This window comes from Gavialis gangeticus, unplaced genomic scaffold (assembly GCF_001723915.1).
Source record: "Gavialis gangeticus isolate Ggan-Ray unplaced genomic scaffold, GavGan_comp1, whole genome shotgun sequence".
NCBI lineage: Eukaryota > Metazoa > Chordata > Crocodylia > Gavialidae > Gavialis > Gavialis gangeticus.
Window position 1 is genome coordinate 74351675 of NW_017729024.1, and position 17150 is coordinate 74368824.

A 17150-nucleotide genomic window follows, 5' to 3' on the forward strand; every position below is an offset into this window, starting at 1 on the left:
TGTCTGTATATGCAAAAAAAAAAAAAAAAAAAATCAGATTATATAAACATGAATGTAGCAGAGGAACATTTTTATGTGTATATCAAGCTGGCAATTATAGTTTAATCCTGGAATGGAATAAACAAGATATAACTAATATTGGGATGTAAGTTAGAGGCCTTTTTATATTTATGGAGCATTAATTTATTAGTTTTAGTATTAGGTCCCTTTCAGGTCAGCTTTTACTGTGTGGATAGTGCTCCTCAATCAGAAGACTTGGCCTTCTTAACCAACCAACAGTTCATTAATTTGCAAAAAACCACATGAGCGTATAATCAACCTTACATTGATCAAAAGTGGGTACATATGCCTATGTACCTACATTTGATCCATGAAACGATTGTATGCTCATGTAGTTCTTGGCAAATTAGACATGAATTCAACATCCATGTACAGTGTGGCAAGCAGTAATAACGAAGAATAATGCAAATTACCTAGATTTCTTATTTCATTTATTTCTGAGACTCCATTATCATGGAGGCGGGCAAAATATGGCCTGTAGGCCGGATCTGCACTTCTGTTTGACTGATGACACCAACCAATGAATTGTACCACGCTCAGCCCTTTTGCCCACAAGAGTGGTAGTGAGGCATCCATGTATATACATGCCCCCAACACATCCTGTTGCACCTCACTCCCAGTCTCATGGATGGAAGGGCCCAGCCAGGGACCTGCTCAACCTCCCTGGCAACCCACTTGCTCTGGGCAACAGGTAGGGAAGTGCTTGGGGCAGGGGTAGAGCATGGAGCTGGCCTGGGAGTAGCACCAAGCCCATGCCCAAGGGAGTGGCAGCAGCATGGAGTTCAGGTGGGCAGGGTGTGGATGTGAGGGAGAGGGAAGTGGGGGGGCCCCCCACCTTCCATATACACTCTCCCCCCATGGTGTGCAGTCCTGGCCAGTAGAGGTGCTGACCACGGTCATGCTCAGCGTAGGCACTGGTTCCCAGTGGTGTGCGGTTCCGGCCAGTGCTGTACATCACGGTGAGGGGTGCATCCCTCACCGGGCTGTCTCTATTGCTAGTGCTCCCCACTGCATACATGCAGCTCCTGCATTCATACAACATCATAGGGAAGCCCCACACTCTGGAGCTGGCTGCTTTCCCCACCCCTGTACCTGGACTGCAGGGGACAGGGAAGGCAGCCAGCTCTAGTGGTTGGGGCTTCCCTCCTGTGCTGCATGAGTGTGTGGACTGCACGGCAGAGAGCAGCGGTGATAGAGATGGCTCAGTGGGGGGTGTGCCCCTCACTGTCATGTTCAGCGTTGACCAGAGCCACACACCACCGGGGGTACCAGTGCCTGTGCCAGGCATGAGTGCCCCAAATGCCCCCACCTGCTGCTGCACTATGGGGGGGAGGAGTGTGGGGGTGTCCCCTCACCCTCCTTCACACTTCACAAATGCCACACACCCACATCCTGCCCCCAAAGCCCTCCACATATACACATCCTTCAGCATACTGTATTCCCCCCCATACAGCCACACCCTTCCACACAATATACAAAACTAAGAATTTATTTTTGAGTTGTTATGCAGTCACCTCTATATACAGTATGCAAACAAGTCATGACAAAAATGTTTTGTAATAACATTAAAATATGTTATAGTAGATGTTTGACTTTTAGTATACGATTTGGGTTTTTTCTTGTTCTAAGATGGAAACCCCCCATCCCAATATGAGTATTTCCAGGGGGCAAGAGGAGGGACTTTCAATGGCAAAGTTCAGGGGCTAGGAGTGGGACTTCTGGTCCCTAGATAGCAACCAGGGGGTGTGGCAACTGTCAAGGGGTAGAGCTACCTATATGGCCCTCGACAGCTCCCCAAACCACGTTAAGCGGCCCTCCACCCAAATAATTGCCCGCCCCTGCATTATCAATTCATTAGCCCACCTAACACACTTATAATTCAGTTACATTTCCAAGAAGTAAGAATGTGATTGTTTTAGTGAATTTTTACAAATATGGTTTCTGTTACTTGAGTTGTCTAGTAAGGAAAAATTTAGTTTAAAACATTAAATGCAGTTGCTAAAGTTCAAGTTTCTTTTAAACTAGTACAATTTGGGTTCAATGGAGAAATAAGACATTTAATTCAACAATTTCTGTACCATTGAAGGTGCCCAAAACATTAGCAGTATCATTGTTTTCTCCTCTTTTCTTCCTTTGATGAATAGTAGACTTTTTAGACTCTCAAGTTTTTGAATCATTTGTTTGTACTAAAGATCCTAAGGTTGCCATAGAAAAGCTGGGGAAGCTTTGTAGCTGTGGAGTTAATGTTAAGTCTAAAAGAGTCCACTAGAACATCTACTGTATGATTGCCTATTATTTCAAGGGGCTAGACTCAATGATCAAAGTGATCTCTGCTAGCTGTTTGTTCCATTACTAATTTAAAATTGAAAATGCAGTTACTGAGGTCTTTTCAAAAGTGTAGACTCAAGATAATTTAGAGTTATCTTTATTAAAGATAAAGTAACTTCTGAAATTAAACCCTGCTGCTATTACATCTCAGCCCTTGTAACTGTGCACTAGGGGAATGCTGATCCACACAGTTGGTTTTAGTTTGGTTGTGCTTCTAGATTTTATAGCTGCTTCTGTGGTTCAAAAAGTTTTGGATTCTACACAGTGATCTGAGTTTTACTTAGAGAAAGGCAGTAGGTCTGTGCAAAGCCTCGGTAGCCGATTTCATAGATTACATAGACATTAGGGCTGGAAGAGACCTCGGAAGATCGAATCCAGCCCCCCACCCAACAGGCAGGAAGTCAGCTGGGGTCATAGGATCCCAGCAAGATAAGCATCCGATTTGCTTTTGAAGGTGTTCAATGTAGGTGCTTGAACCATCTCCAATGGCAGGCTGTTCCAGACCTTGGGGGCTCGGACAGTAAAGAAATTCTTCCTTATGTCCAGCCTGATATGGTCTTGCAGTAGTTTATGACTGTTCGACCTCGTCATCCCTTGGGGCGCTCTGCTGAACAAACGTTCCCCCAGATACTGGTGGTCAACCCGATAAACTTATAGGTGGCCATCACATCACCCGTGAGCCTGAGCTTTTCCAGGCTAAAGAGCCCCATGGCTCTCAGCCTGTCATCATAAGGTCTGTTATCCTGACCTCTGATCATGCGCGTGGCTCTTCTCTGGACTCTCTCAAGCTTCTCCACATCCTTTTTGAATTCTGGAGGATAGCATTCAACACAGTTGTGTACAATGAAGTTCTAAGGCAGTGGTTTTCGATGTTTTTTCATTTGTGAACCCCATAAAAAATTGAATGAAGGTGTGGACCCTTTTCAATTGTAAGTGTGAATGCAGCCGAGTCACAGTTTGATTCGGAGTAGACTGAGTGTTCTGAATTTCCAAATCTGAATCAAATCAGGAGACCAGTTAAAAGTGCCGAATTGAATTGGAAGCCTCCGAATCAATTTGGAAACGATTCAGTGCTGATTTGGAGATTTGGCCATAGACTAAAGAGGCATCAGTCCTTGAGGACACTGGACACGGCTGTCTCCAACTGGTAAGTCTGTTGTGGGCGGAAGGGGGAGGGAACGGGTGTGTGGGGGGCAGATCAACGCCCCTACAGCAAGGGAGGGATTGGGGCTGGGACAAGTTGCCCAGCCGGGCCAGGGGGCACGGGACTTTTTAGTCAATGGCTGAACCTCCAAATCGGCACCGAATCTTCAGATCTGAATTAGCCAAATCGAACTGGGAGTGATTCAAATCACTGTCCCTCCGAATCAGCTGAATCCTAATCGAATACTTGCCACTGGAAGGCAATCTGTTTTTTTCTATTGGATGCATCTTATACATGCAGTAGAAAAAGAGAATTTATTTTGAACAAGACAGATTATTCATGTGTGGAAAGTTTGTACCTTTAATTCATAAACTACATACACACAGCTCTACATTAGGATGAAAGCTGGTGGTAGAGTTTTAAAAGTTTTAATTCTGAAACTATTAGATTTTCTTGTCACTTAGCACATTTAAGCTAGAGGATATATTTCTTGTCAATGCCTGGGAGTATTCCGTAGCCAGATGGGGAGAATCAGAGGTTCATGGCTTGAAATCCTTTATATTTGTCTCTCAATTGTTCTCCTTTTCTAAGGAATAATTAGGGTCTGGAATCATCAATTATCTGAATGCTGCTTGTTATGGAAAAGAAAATAAGATGCTTCTTTCTAGATATATATAACTGTGAAGGGCACTAGAATGATTTATCAAATATGCCTTTAATATATGTTGATAACTATATTATACCATGCCTGAAGATCTCTCAGGTGGCTTGCTGACCCCCTAGCCTTCTGCCTCAGCCTGCTCTGCTCCCTGGCTCCTTAATGACCTCCCCACCTTGACTGCCATGCCTTGGTGTTTTCAGTAATAAACCTGGGAGGTGGTCTATAGATGGCCAGGAGATTACTGTAGGTGCCCTTCTCATGCTTCTTGTTACAGGCCATCCCTTGTCTGATCTGGGTTGATAGTCTAGAAATCCCCTGCTTTCACTGAGATCTCTTTTTTTTTCTGGCTTACAATTAGTGCATGGGGCCTGGCACCCATATTAAGATCTATGTTGAGTAAGTCTCTTTCCAGTTCCAGGACACCTTCCACTCAGTGCCATATGCTCTGCCTTCCTACTGGGCTTCCTCTTAACACTCACCATCTCCTTCACCAATGCATTGGCTTAGAGCCTTGATCAGTCTATTCTCACAAGTCCTTTTGGCCCTCCACACGTAGAGCTCTTTAGGCCCTGCTAAGTCATTGCAGTGTTCTGCGCAAGGGATAATCTGGTGTCTTCCCTTTCAGAGGGTTCTCAGTAGCATCCCCAGCATCTCCTCCATGTTTCATGGTACAAGTAAAAGCCCCCTGTAACAGAAAATCAGTTGCCATGAAAAGCCCATTCTTTCAGAGTGCCTTCCCCCTGTTGGTAGGCCCACAGTCACTCAGCACTTCTGGGTTCAGACACCGTGCCTCAGGTTAGTGTGGTCCTGTCAGGAACTCCTTCCCTCCATTGCCTGAACTAGACTGCCCACTCATCCCCAGGAGCTTGACTTAAATGACAGCGAAGCTCCACCCCTTCCAGGCAACATGCAAATTGCATTCAACCTTAAAGTCATGGCTCCCATTTTTCCACATATACAGTTATGGGTAGGGGCCCTGTTATATATATGTCTTACTTTTAGCCTGTCTTAGTTACAGCTTTACACTGGAAATGCATATTCTACTGCCCATCAGATTGCTAAGTCCTTTCACAGTTAAGCTTCATTATAAAATTTATTACACCCACCTGTTGCATGAGAAGTTATAAACATAGCTTGCATCTTACCTTCAGTAAAACCCTTGTTTCAAGATCATTTAAACAGGGGAATCGAACAATAGTCATGCCTCCTCTCTGCAGCCCTCTTACTATGGATCACTTTTACTGTAGAACCTATGTCTGGACTCAGACACAACCATGATGCATAAGCAGAAGTAATGTAAACTAACTTCTATTTATTTAGAAAAATGGTGCCCAACCTTTTTACCCAGCAGGCCCAGATGGGCAGTGCCTTGTCAAATGCCCAGGGTGGGTATGATGGGGCCCTATCTGGATGTGCAGAGGAGGGTAGGGGATAACCCAGCCCCAGTCTGGCTCCACAGGTGGGGAGTGTGTGATGTGGCATGGCCTGGCACCAATTTGGGAGTGTGGGGGAGAGGGGGCATGACTCAGCTCTGACTCACCATGGGGGTCTTAGGAATTTAGAAGCTGGGGAGGGCAGTGGTTATGCCACTGCTCCCTCACTGCCAGTTTTCTTTACCCATGGGGAGTCCTGCTGGCCAGGGGTCACATCTGGTCTGCAGGCTAGAAGTTGAGCACCCCCATATAGAACAAGGATCTAAAACCTACAAGCTGGATGTGGCCCACAGAGGGATTTTATTCTGCCCAAGAAAACCAAAAAATCCCTTTCCCTCTTACCATTTAATTTGTTGTTTTGTATGGGCGAAGGAAGGAAGATAGAGTTACCAAAATGTTTCATACCTTCATTTGGGAATTGCAAGATTGTTATGTTCATGATAAATTCCCTGTTTTAGGTACCCACTCTTATGGGCTAACACCTGAGTTGGCACTGTAAATCGCAGAAGGAATACAGCCATCAGTAATACACTTAAGATTTATTTAGAAAAAAAATTCTAACTATGCGTATTAAGCTGTGAAACATTATTTAGATATGTTGTGGACTCCTTATCACTAGAAATCAATTTCAGAATTAGACAAACATCTGTAAAGTGTAGTCCAAGTATACTTGATGTCACTTCAGAGTGAGAAGAATTGAATCGCATCTTGCGATCTCTTCAGGTCCCACATTCTGATTCTGTGAGATTTTTCATTCTGATATTATCCAAAACTGTACAGGAGTGCTGCTGTAGGAAAAACAAGTCTAGGTCTCTTAGGACTCGAGGACCATTTACCCACTTGGATGGTCAGAGGTAAGTCTCCTAGCCATATAGAGGCATCAGGAAGAACCACATGTAGTTTTGATTTAATTAAGTATTCAATTCTTTTTCCCTTTAATTTCTATTAGTGAGAAGCTGCTGAAAAAAAGTAATGATGGAGAAAGGAAAATTATTTCCACATTATAAGTATTTTTAGCTGTATTTGATCTGCCTAGTAATTCGTGTGCCTCTATCACCCTTGCATCTGAGAATAGGGAACTATTACAAATGGGAAATGGGGATATGGACAGAATGAACAAATTAAACTAAATTAAAAAGAAGACCTGTTTCCTATGTCAGGTCTATCCTGTGGTAAATGGAAGCTAATCTGGAGAATTTTACCCATGGCTGAAACAGCTGCTAAATTACTGCAGCTGAGCTTCCATTTACTGCAAGATAGAACTGACACAAAGTACAGCTGTCTTGTACTGGTACAGTTTGGTATAATTGGTTAGCTTGTCCAGAGAAAGAACAAATGAGCATCCCAAAATAATCACATAGGATATCTTTAGTAGAGCTGGGAAATGAACCTGCTTCTTCCAAGTCCCAGTCCATAGTCATCCTTTTTCACATTAGTGGTGTGCCTACCATTTTTTGGTAAAGTGCCTTTAATTGGAAATGGTGGAAAGGGAGTGAGAGTAATGCAGGCTATGGTTATTTTATACTTGCAGCATAGAATGTCCATTTGTGTTCATCATGCATATATGCCTTAATGGTTTTTAAAACTATGGAATAGCTTTTTAAAAATCCATGAATTGGGACATACAGCTTCTACAGAGTATGGGCCTATAGAAGCTATAAGGCCTTATCTACACGTTTTATGTAAGGCCCAATTAACCAATTAATCATACCTTAAGTGGTCACCTGGCCACAGGTTCAATCACTTAGTGGCATAATAAAAAGGAATAAATTATGAAGTTATTCCACAAAATACGCGTAATAGCTTTGTAGCTACTTCTTGTCATGCCATTAATTGAACATGTGGCCACAGGCCCCTGTCCCTGGGAGCCCCATCAGCTGATTGGAGCTCCCAGTTTGGGGGTGGGGTGGGCATGTGTACCCTCAAGCCTGGGATTGCCCCATGCACCTCCACAACTGCGAGACTGCAGCTGACACGGGTGTCCCAGCCGTGGAGGTCACCCACATGACAGACTTATATATAGGGTGTGTGCTTATGCAACTATTAGGATACATTCTTTAATTGCATGATCACTTGCATTTTTTTCATAGAATTATTCCCTCAGATAATGAATAGGTTGGATGAAGAAAGAGAGAATTACGGTTTTCACAAGTGGCAAAGATATGTTGTTTCTTGACTTAGGATGTTTTGACTTTACAGACTAAATTACTTGGGATAAATTGTAGTGTAATTTAAAGATCGAGACAAAAAACACTGTTTTTAAAAAGCTATGAACCATCGGCATATAACTCAGTATAACGCTGTCCAGCTATGGGGTTGTTTTTTTAAAGACTATATTGATACAAGTTTTGCCCAGCAGTTGGTGTATTCAACAGAATCATTTATGCTTTATGGCATCCAGTGAGGCAGCAATTTTAGCCTTGACTGTTTGGGGTCAGGGACCACATGTGGCCTCACCTTTTAAAAATAAGGTATAGAGACAAAACTTTGCTAGTTTGTGCTGACTACCCACATCTTCTGCTAGCTGTGTACTTGTCAAGTGTTACTGCACTGCAATCTTCAGCTTTAGAAAAGCCTAACACTTCAGGATTTATGAGATGGGAATGTCAGAGGATATAATTGGGCAATCCATCAATGACATTGTGGAGATTGGTGAACCTAAGAAAACAAGAAGGTGTCCACCTTCTTGATGGTAATGCATACTTTCAGTACAGAAGATGCAGAATAGATTTACCTGCACCAAACTGGCCTAAACAATTTGGGGGTCTGCCATTTTCCAAATTGCTCTAACTTCCATTTTTCTGTTTTCTGTGAGACTTCTTAAATCATGGTCTGCTACCTAGACTGGGGTCCACTCTGTGCAGATTTCTGTCACCCTAAAATTCTTGTCTTGCTGCCGATCATCTCACATTTTACAGAACTGACCCTTCCTTTCAACCTGTGCACTTTTCCTATACTCAGAACTGGCAGTAGATAATCTAAAGATGGTCCCAAAGCTAGCTGTCCTTTGTTGCCTTTGCACATCTCCTTTTCTTCCAGCAGCTCACAGTAACCTGTGAAGAGCATGCTACATGGTTCCACTCCATGGTCTCTTTTGCCTGATAGACCAGAAAAAAAAGTCACACCACTGGGCAGTCTGGTGATACTTATAAGAATATTGAAGATTTTGCATCGTAATAATGTGTACATTGTCAGAACCTGACAGCAGTGAGTGTTTAGTGACAGGAGGAGCTCAAAGTGGTAAATATCCATTCCATACTATTACTGCATGTCAAACAGCACAAACATTCTTGGCATGGTCTTCCTGCCTGGCTTATGGGCAGCAGAAGTGGAGACCTCAAGACATCTAGGGGCACCAGATGCAATTTCTTAATGAGGCACAGTGGTTTCAGTTCCTGAAGGTGCTGAGCCAGCAGCAAAGTGGCCTAATTAAGGTCAGGTTCAGGATTTAGCAAAGGGGAGTGTACAGGGGTAGCAATATGCAGTGCAGAGTTGGCTGCACTCCCACTCCCGGTCTTCTTCCTCCCCTCCTCCCAACCAAGGCAGGTAAGCATCGCCCTACTTTTCCCCATCCTCCCCAGTTCCCTGGGAGGCATCATGGGGAGAGGGAACCCCTCCACTCCATCACTGCAGCCGCTGTCATTGTCTCAGCTCAGCTCTGCCCCTGCAAGTAGGCAGGAACAGCTCTGGAGCTTCCCTTGACCAGGAAGGCAGCAGTGGCAGGCAGGGGAGGGGGAGATAGAGAACGGAAGAGACATGCCATGGAGGAGAAAGCAGGGAAGATTCTCATCCTACTTTGGGGACTTTTAAGAAGTCTCCAGAAGCTCCTGCATTATGATTTGGTCTCAAAGCAGGGTGCCATCATACCACTGCACCTGCTTTGGATCTATCCCTGGGCATAATCACCACCTCTTATGAGAGTGTGAAGTTGGTATGATGGGCGTAGTAACTGGACACCTGTTCTCTGCTAGTAGAATGAGTGTTACAAGGTTCTACGCTGGTGTACGAACTTCTTAAAAAAGTATATTTTTACCAGTTTATAAGTTAATTTGTAAACAGCAAAAGGGAGTATAAAAAAAAATTGGCACAAAACCTGCAAAAAAGCCTTTTCGGAGCAATTCAAAACACTCAAGCAATTATAAGTTTTGACAAATGGCCATTTTCTATTGAAGAAACTTCCTAAGCAGCTCTGCTCTCCACAGCCTGCAGATGGTTGGAACTAGGTTCACCTTCCTGTTTAGTCAACAGTAGTAGTTATATAAATCATAGTAGTCAACAATAATAGTTATATAAAATTCAGCTGTGGACACTTTCTTATGAAAATGCAACAGATATGCAAGAGCAATACAAAATAATAAAAAATTCAGAAGACAAGGCTGGTAAGGAAGATGAAGCAAGCAAATATGATCACATTTAGAAAAAAAAGACTAAGTGCAGATGTAACTGCAAATATACATTTTCTCAGTAACGTTTGTACAGAACCCAGATAACTTATCTTTGTGCTGTAGAACATGTTTTGATAAAGTGCCTAATCTTGATCTAAAGATTTTAGGTGAGAATCTAATACATCCCTAGATAAATTACTCTTGATATTTTATTAACCTTGGTGTTAAAATCTGTGCCTTAATTAGTGAATTTGTTTAGTTTCATCCTCCAGATATTGAAAGTCAAGCACTTCAAAGTTAAGAAGTGCTAGAAGTGAAGTTGCTTGGGCTAACTTAACTTTAAGTATATGCAGTGCAATACAGTCTTCAATTATACAATAATAGGATGGGCAGCACTTATAGAATAGCCATTCAGTTTGCTTTCTATTGCTTGTCATTCATATATGACCCAGACCTTATATAATACACATTACCCAATATTGGAGCTAAATACAACTTTGCAATCTTAATGTATTTTTGGAATACATGAGTTTGTTTGTGTGCCTGCTAGGGGATTGTAGATTATTTTCTAGCTTATTTCCTAGGTTTAAAAACCCCCCCCATCACATTGAACCCTTCAGGACCATATTGTAGACTCCTATTTGAGCTAAAGAATGCAGCTGGCAATTGTTTTCCTTATGTGGACTAGCCACTAGAGGAAAAAGAGAGAATTTGCCAGTGGCTTTTCTAATATGTTTTCCTGCAATACTTTAACTGTAGTATAGTACTGCTTCATATATATCTTTATAAATGGAGGTGTTATTAATTTCAACATGTTACCACTGTGGAATAGGTATCGACAGGTCAAACTTTCAAAAGTATCCTTTAATTTTGGGTGCTGACATTAAGATCTGTAAACTTGATTTTTCAGAGTACTTATTAGTATTTTTATAGCATTTTATATATTCAAAGTACAGTTTCAGTCAACTCCAGTAGTAATCGCAAGCATTCAGCACCTCAGATGTAGCCTTAAGTGACATAATTCATGTACCTAGAATACAAGGAACACAAATGATTGTCTGAAAGTTTTAGTTTACTAAAACCCAATAGGCATTCTGTGTCAGTGATAGAATCCAGTTCTCTGGCTTAGCAATAAAATGCCTTGAGCAATTGTCTTCTAACTTCTGCAACAAATGAGACACGAGTTTTACTATATGTATTCTATATTTGTTGCAGGGCAGCATCATGTAGCTTGTGTACTGAGTGAAGAAGGGTTTCTGTGAAAAAAACAGTGTATGACTACATAATCAAAGACCATGACAGAGCCAAATTAAGGTTGCACAGAAAACCTTAACACTGGAATATTCTAACTTTTAAATGTTTGACTTGTTAAAAAAAACTGCTGTGTTTAAAAAAAAAAAAACAAACAAACAAAAAAAAAAAAGTTTTCAAGTGCACTAACTTTAACTTCAGTATAGAATATAAATCCTTGGTATAATGGATTTCTACATGTTTATCTGACAAACGCTAAACCACCAAGTGGTGTTACATTCTGCAAAGAGGGATGGTCACTCCTGCCCCCTGGTATCTGAGCCAAAGCATTTCACACAACTGTGAAATGATTCCCAGTCAGTGACATTTTGGAACAGTTCAGTTTTTATGCATACTACCCTTTATGTTAGGGTTGTTGGTTGTAGCCGTGTTGGTGTAAGGACATAGGCAGACAAGGTTCTTTGGGTAGATGTGATATCTTTGATTAGACCAACTTAATACAGTAAAAGTTCGGGTTTCTCTGAGCCCCCATGGCTCAGGGCAAAGCAGCCTGCACTGCCAAGCCCCCACAGTCCAGGGACATAACAGGCCGTGCAGGCTGTATGGGACCCAGCTCCCTGTCCATAGAGGGGCGATGCTATGGGAGCAGCGGAGGGACACCCTAGACACTGTGTGAGAAGCGGTATCCGGGGCCACTCAATTAACTGGCATTTTTTTGTAATCCGGCATCTCCCGTTCCCGGGGGATGCCAGATAACAGAGCTTTTATTGTAGTTGGAAAAATGGTTCTTTGCAAGCTCCCCCTGGCCACACACACACCTACTTGTCTCACAGCTATAGTCTTCTATTCCCTTTGATCCTCACTGCCATGCATTTACATTTTCACAGACCTGCATTTTGCATATTGTTTTCTATTCTACCCAGGAGAGCACCCAAAACACCAACAGACTCTCTCTATGCCTGAAGGAGGATGTTTGTGCTCGAAAGCTTGCAGAGAGCCATTTCCCAACTATTTAGTCTAATAAAAGATATCATGTCTACCCAAAGAACCTTGTCTGCCTACTGTTTTTGTAATACTGACATCTGCACTGGTTCCAAAGCCTATCTTTGTGTGTTTGGATAGATGTTAACAGGGATAGAAAAGTGCTGGAGGGATTTTGATCACTGTTTTGTAAGCTGTGTTCTGTAAAATCTTTTTTAAATAATTGAAAATTTTAAATGTACTTTTTTCATGCAGGGTTAGAAGGCCAGTCCCTTGAGGTTTCCAATATTGTGGACATTAGAGGAGAGTACAATCGTGAGATTGCGATGAGAATTTCATCTGACATAAACAGTCAAAATAGGTTTTACACTGACCTTAATGGATATCAGGTAATTACTCTGCCAATTTTGAGTGTAATAGATATAACAACTTAGTATATTATTTTGTAATGCTGATTTTTATTTGGTTGTTTTAGTCCTCTTTAATCAAACAATTAATTGTTTAGTATTACAATACGCTAACTTATTTTGAAAGTAGGGATTTGTTTAAATATATACTCTTGTTTCCTGGTGTTGCTTAGAGATATGGAAATCATGAGATTACTTGTTTGTGGGTTTTTTTCTCCCATGACTCAACAACATTACTTATATATTATTCTATATGTATTAGGACAGGCCATTGTCTCACATATATAAAACATTGTTCTTTTGTTATACTGGTACTGTACTACTGTTAAAATGTACTTTATATTCAGACTTTTTTGTCTTTTTGATTTTTCTTTTCTGTGCTGTGCTTTAGATTTCTTCAAAGAGATGCATTCTGTGTATGTGGTAGCTAATAACTAATTTATTGGGAAGAAAAAGATTTCTTTAAAAAAAACATTTTTTTAATTTTTCATCCATTATAATTTGTTAAATGCCATTAGTGTTCTTTGTTCTATAAAATATAGAAAAGTTTTTGCTTTAGAAATATGACAAGCTAAATAAAGCACTAAGGTACATGTTGCACGTAGAGGGAAGTTAGCACATTACAAATGTTTCTTGAGAAATGTTCAGTCGCACATATTTTTACTCTATTTAAAAGCAAGTTTAAGATCTGAATAATTTCTAAGGGATTATATTTTAATACCTACTCCATCAAGATGCCATGGAATTCTGCAGCATCAGAAAACTCCCAGTTCCCCTTTGCATGTTATCAGAATGGCATCATCTCTAGCAAAAGACATGCCATTTTCTGTAAAAGGTGTAGATGATGATGGCTAAAGAATAGAAGCTCACATTTCACACATGTTTGTTTCAGGATCTTGTTATGATGCAAGGATGGCATGAAGTATATTGAATGTAATTCTTGGAATCAAAGAATAGCTTGACATAAACTAACATGATATCAATAAACTATCATATGCTCTACTTGTATGTAATATTCCTCTCCCTTTCAGTCCTATTTATTTAGATTGTAAGCGCTTTGGGGAAGGGACTTTATCTTGTTCTGCATTTGCTCAGTACCAAGCAGATTGAGGACCCAGCAGTGAGAGAGGGAGCAGGGCACAGGTAGGAGTAGGGGCTGGGGAGAGTGGGGGACAAGCAGAGGCCTGAGAGGCATGTGCCTCCTGGCCTCTGCTTGTCCCAGCCTGGCCAGACCCACTCCCCCTGGCCCCTGTTCCTGCCTGTGCCCCAATCCCTCCCTCACTGCTGGGGCCTCAATCTGCCCCACCCCGCCCCCTGCCCCTTCTCCCATAGACTTACCTGCTGGTGGGGTGAGCCCCCAAATAATTTTTTTCTCAATGTGCCCCCCCACCCTTCTCTGCCCACAGACTGACCTTTAGGTGGGGAGGGGTGGTGGTATAGGGTAGATCTTGGGTTGCTTTTTAATTCAAAAAGTGATCTCATGCCCAAAAAGTTTGAAGATCGCTGGACCTCTAGTAAGCTATATAACTAATGATGCGTATGATGAAATAAAAATGAAGCTCATTTTCCTTAGTTGTGTTGTCCCCGCAGTATGGGCAAAAATAAAAACTTCCCCCCCTACTGTCATCAAATATTATTCTGAGTACACTGAAAAACAAATCTATTGAATAAGATATTTCTATATCCCCATGTATAGGTATGTTCAAAGTCGTACTGCAGTTTCCTAAAGATGATAAAATGAACAAGAAATGGGAAGAATATTTACTACTATTATAAATGTATTCATGTACATTTCAAGAATGTAATTGGACTTTTTAATTAGTTTCCTCTATAAATCCTAGGAATGCCTCTTGTACTACATTGAACTTGCATATCATCTGCTCTGTAAAGGAAGAAAATTCACTCTCTCAAATACCGCTTCTTATTCTGCAAGCCATATCAGTTCTTTGTGTGGATTCTCTTGATGAATACTTCAGTTTTCAAAAGTGTTCTTTGAACTAGAGTTAATCTCTTATGCCACTTCTAAAATGGTGATGCTGGCCACAAATCTCTAACAAGCGGTATAATACAATGGAGTGGCAGCTTTGGTCTCTGTTGTCAGTCATTGTTTGTAGAACAGTGGTTCTTAACCTTTTTTGGTATTGGGACACGTTTGTTAACATCAATGGCCAGTCCCAACCCAGTGCCCCTCACTCCCAACCTGCTGCCCCCTGCCCCCAACCCCCCAGGGTGTTGGGGCAGGGAGTGGGTATCTGAGATGGGCAGGGGGTGGGGTATGGGGGCCCCTAAGGAGCCTCTCAGAGGCTGGAACTCTGCCAGCCTATAAGGGAAAAGCCAGTTTCCCACATTTTTCTCTTTTAAAGGACAATCCATTTTTAAAGTTTGTTGATTCATTTTTGTTTGCAACCCTTTTATACATTCGTGTGACCCACTTCTGGGTGGTGACCCATGAGCTGAGAAATGCTGTTGTAGAGCATATAAGATAAATGCTTGAAATTTGTTTGTTTTGATCATTTTAAATCTCGGTAGAATTTACTGAAGTTAATTCTGATGTTATAGATTCAGCCCAGACTTACAATGAGCAAATTGCCTCTTCAAGCAAATGTCTATCCAATGACAACAATGGCTTATATCCAGGATGATGGAATTCGGTTGACACTTCATTCTGCTCAGTCTCTGGGTGTTGCAAGCTTGAAAAGTGGTAAGTATGGTATGATGATTGTTTTTAAAATCTGACCTAGGTGATTAATCAGCGAAAGTACACACATTGTTAGCTTATAGATCACTATGGTGCCAAGTATTGCTACTTTGAGTATTGAGGCAAGGAAGATTTGTCCTAAATCTGGAGTTTTAGTAATTTTAGTCAGAGCATAGTGGTTGCCATTCACTAGTATCACTGTGTCCAATACCTCTCAGCCCCAGCCCTTTAGGGCTTCTTCTGAAGATAGACATATGAAAATCTACTCCAAAGGGAAAAAAAAATTCTGACTTGTCTTGTTAAATGTAGTTTTTAGAACCATAGAAAAGCAGAGTTAGAAGTGACCTTAGGAGGTCACTTAGTCAAATCCAGTGCTCAAGATTAGAATCATACCTGTCTGAAACCAATCCACAGAAGTGTTTGCCTAATATAGGGGTTGTCAACCAGGGGTCTGCGGGAAGGGGTTAGGGGGTACGTGCATGCGGGGACGGACTGCTGCCACCCACCATCCCACACCACTGCCTCCCAGGAGCAGGGCCAGGGAGTGGGGGATGAGGGCAGCAGCTTCCCTGTGTGGGTGCCCAGCTAGCTGGAGGTTGGGAGGTGCATAGGAAGAGAAGCCATCCACCACCCCATGCCACTGTGTGCAAGGCCCCTCCCTCCCACTCCATCAGAAGTGTACCCAAAAGGGTTACACTCCTGAATAAAAGTTGAAAACCCCTGGTCTAATATGTTCTTAATAATTTCTAATGGAGATTCCATAGTCTTTCTAGGTAATATGTTCCAATGCTTAATCACCCTCATCATGATAAAGTTCGTGCTAGCATCCAGCCTAAATTTCCATTTTTTCAGATTAAGAGCATTACTCTTTGCCCTGTCCCCTACAGCTTGAGAGAAAATTCTGTCACCATTTTCTGTATAACCACCTGTCAGTTACTTAAAAGCTGTTAGCAGATCTCCCCTCAGTCTTCTGGTGTCCAGACTAAATAATTCAAATTTCTAACTTTTCTCATTAGCCAAATTTCTAATGACTTTTGCTGCTTCCCACTTCACTCTTTCCAATGTGTCTATATCTTTCTTGGAGTGTTCTGCTCAGAATTGGACTCCCTAATCCAGATGAAGCATTGGTATGCTTCATCTGGAATTAGAGTGAAATAGAGTGGAATTAGAGTGAATTACAGTGAAAGAATCATGTCCCTAGACTCGGAGGTGACATACTCCTATTAATGCAACCCAGTATACCATTGGCTCTTTTTTCCAGCAAGAGCACTTTGCTGGCTTGTATTCATCTAGGGTCTACTATAACCTGCTGATTCTTTTCTGCAGTACTGCAGCCTAACCAGCTATTCCCTACTCTGTATTCATTGTTTTCTCCTAAGCATAGCACTCTGCACTTGTTCTTACTGATTTTTATTTGATTAAGTTCAGATCAGTTCACCAATATATCGAGGTCACTTTGACTTAATCCTATCCTTCAGAATGTCTACAACTCCCCACAACTTGATGTCATCTGCAATTTTGCTAACTGTAAACTCTGTCTCATCCTCAAAATCATTAATGAAGATAGTAAATAGTATTGGACCCAAGACGGATTCCCTCAAGAGGGTCTGATACTTGCAATTAGACATTGACCCATTGATCACTACTCTTGGAGCATGATGATCCAAGTAGTTATGTATTCATCTGATGGTACTTTCATCTAGCCTGTATTTCTTTAGCATACTAATGAGAATGTCATGGGAAACTGTCAAAAGCCTTGCTATAGTCAAGGTATATCACATTCACTACTCTCTTCTCCATCC

The 17150-nt window shown here is 41.7% G+C and overlaps 1 protein-coding gene across 1 annotated transcript in view; it reads left to right on the forward strand.

Annotated features, from left to right (window-relative positions):
- MAN2A1 (mannosidase alpha class 2A member 1) overlaps nt 1–17150 on the forward strand; it is a 305918-nt gene that overhangs the window by 223003 nt on the left and 65765 nt on the right. Inside the window, exons 17-18 of the mRNA XM_019517247.1 lie at nt 12499–12632; nt 15210–15351. Of these exons, the coding sequence (XP_019372792.1) occupies nt 12499–12632; nt 15210–15351 (276 nt within the window). The remainder of the gene's footprint in view (nt 1–12498; nt 12633–15209; nt 15352–17150) is intronic.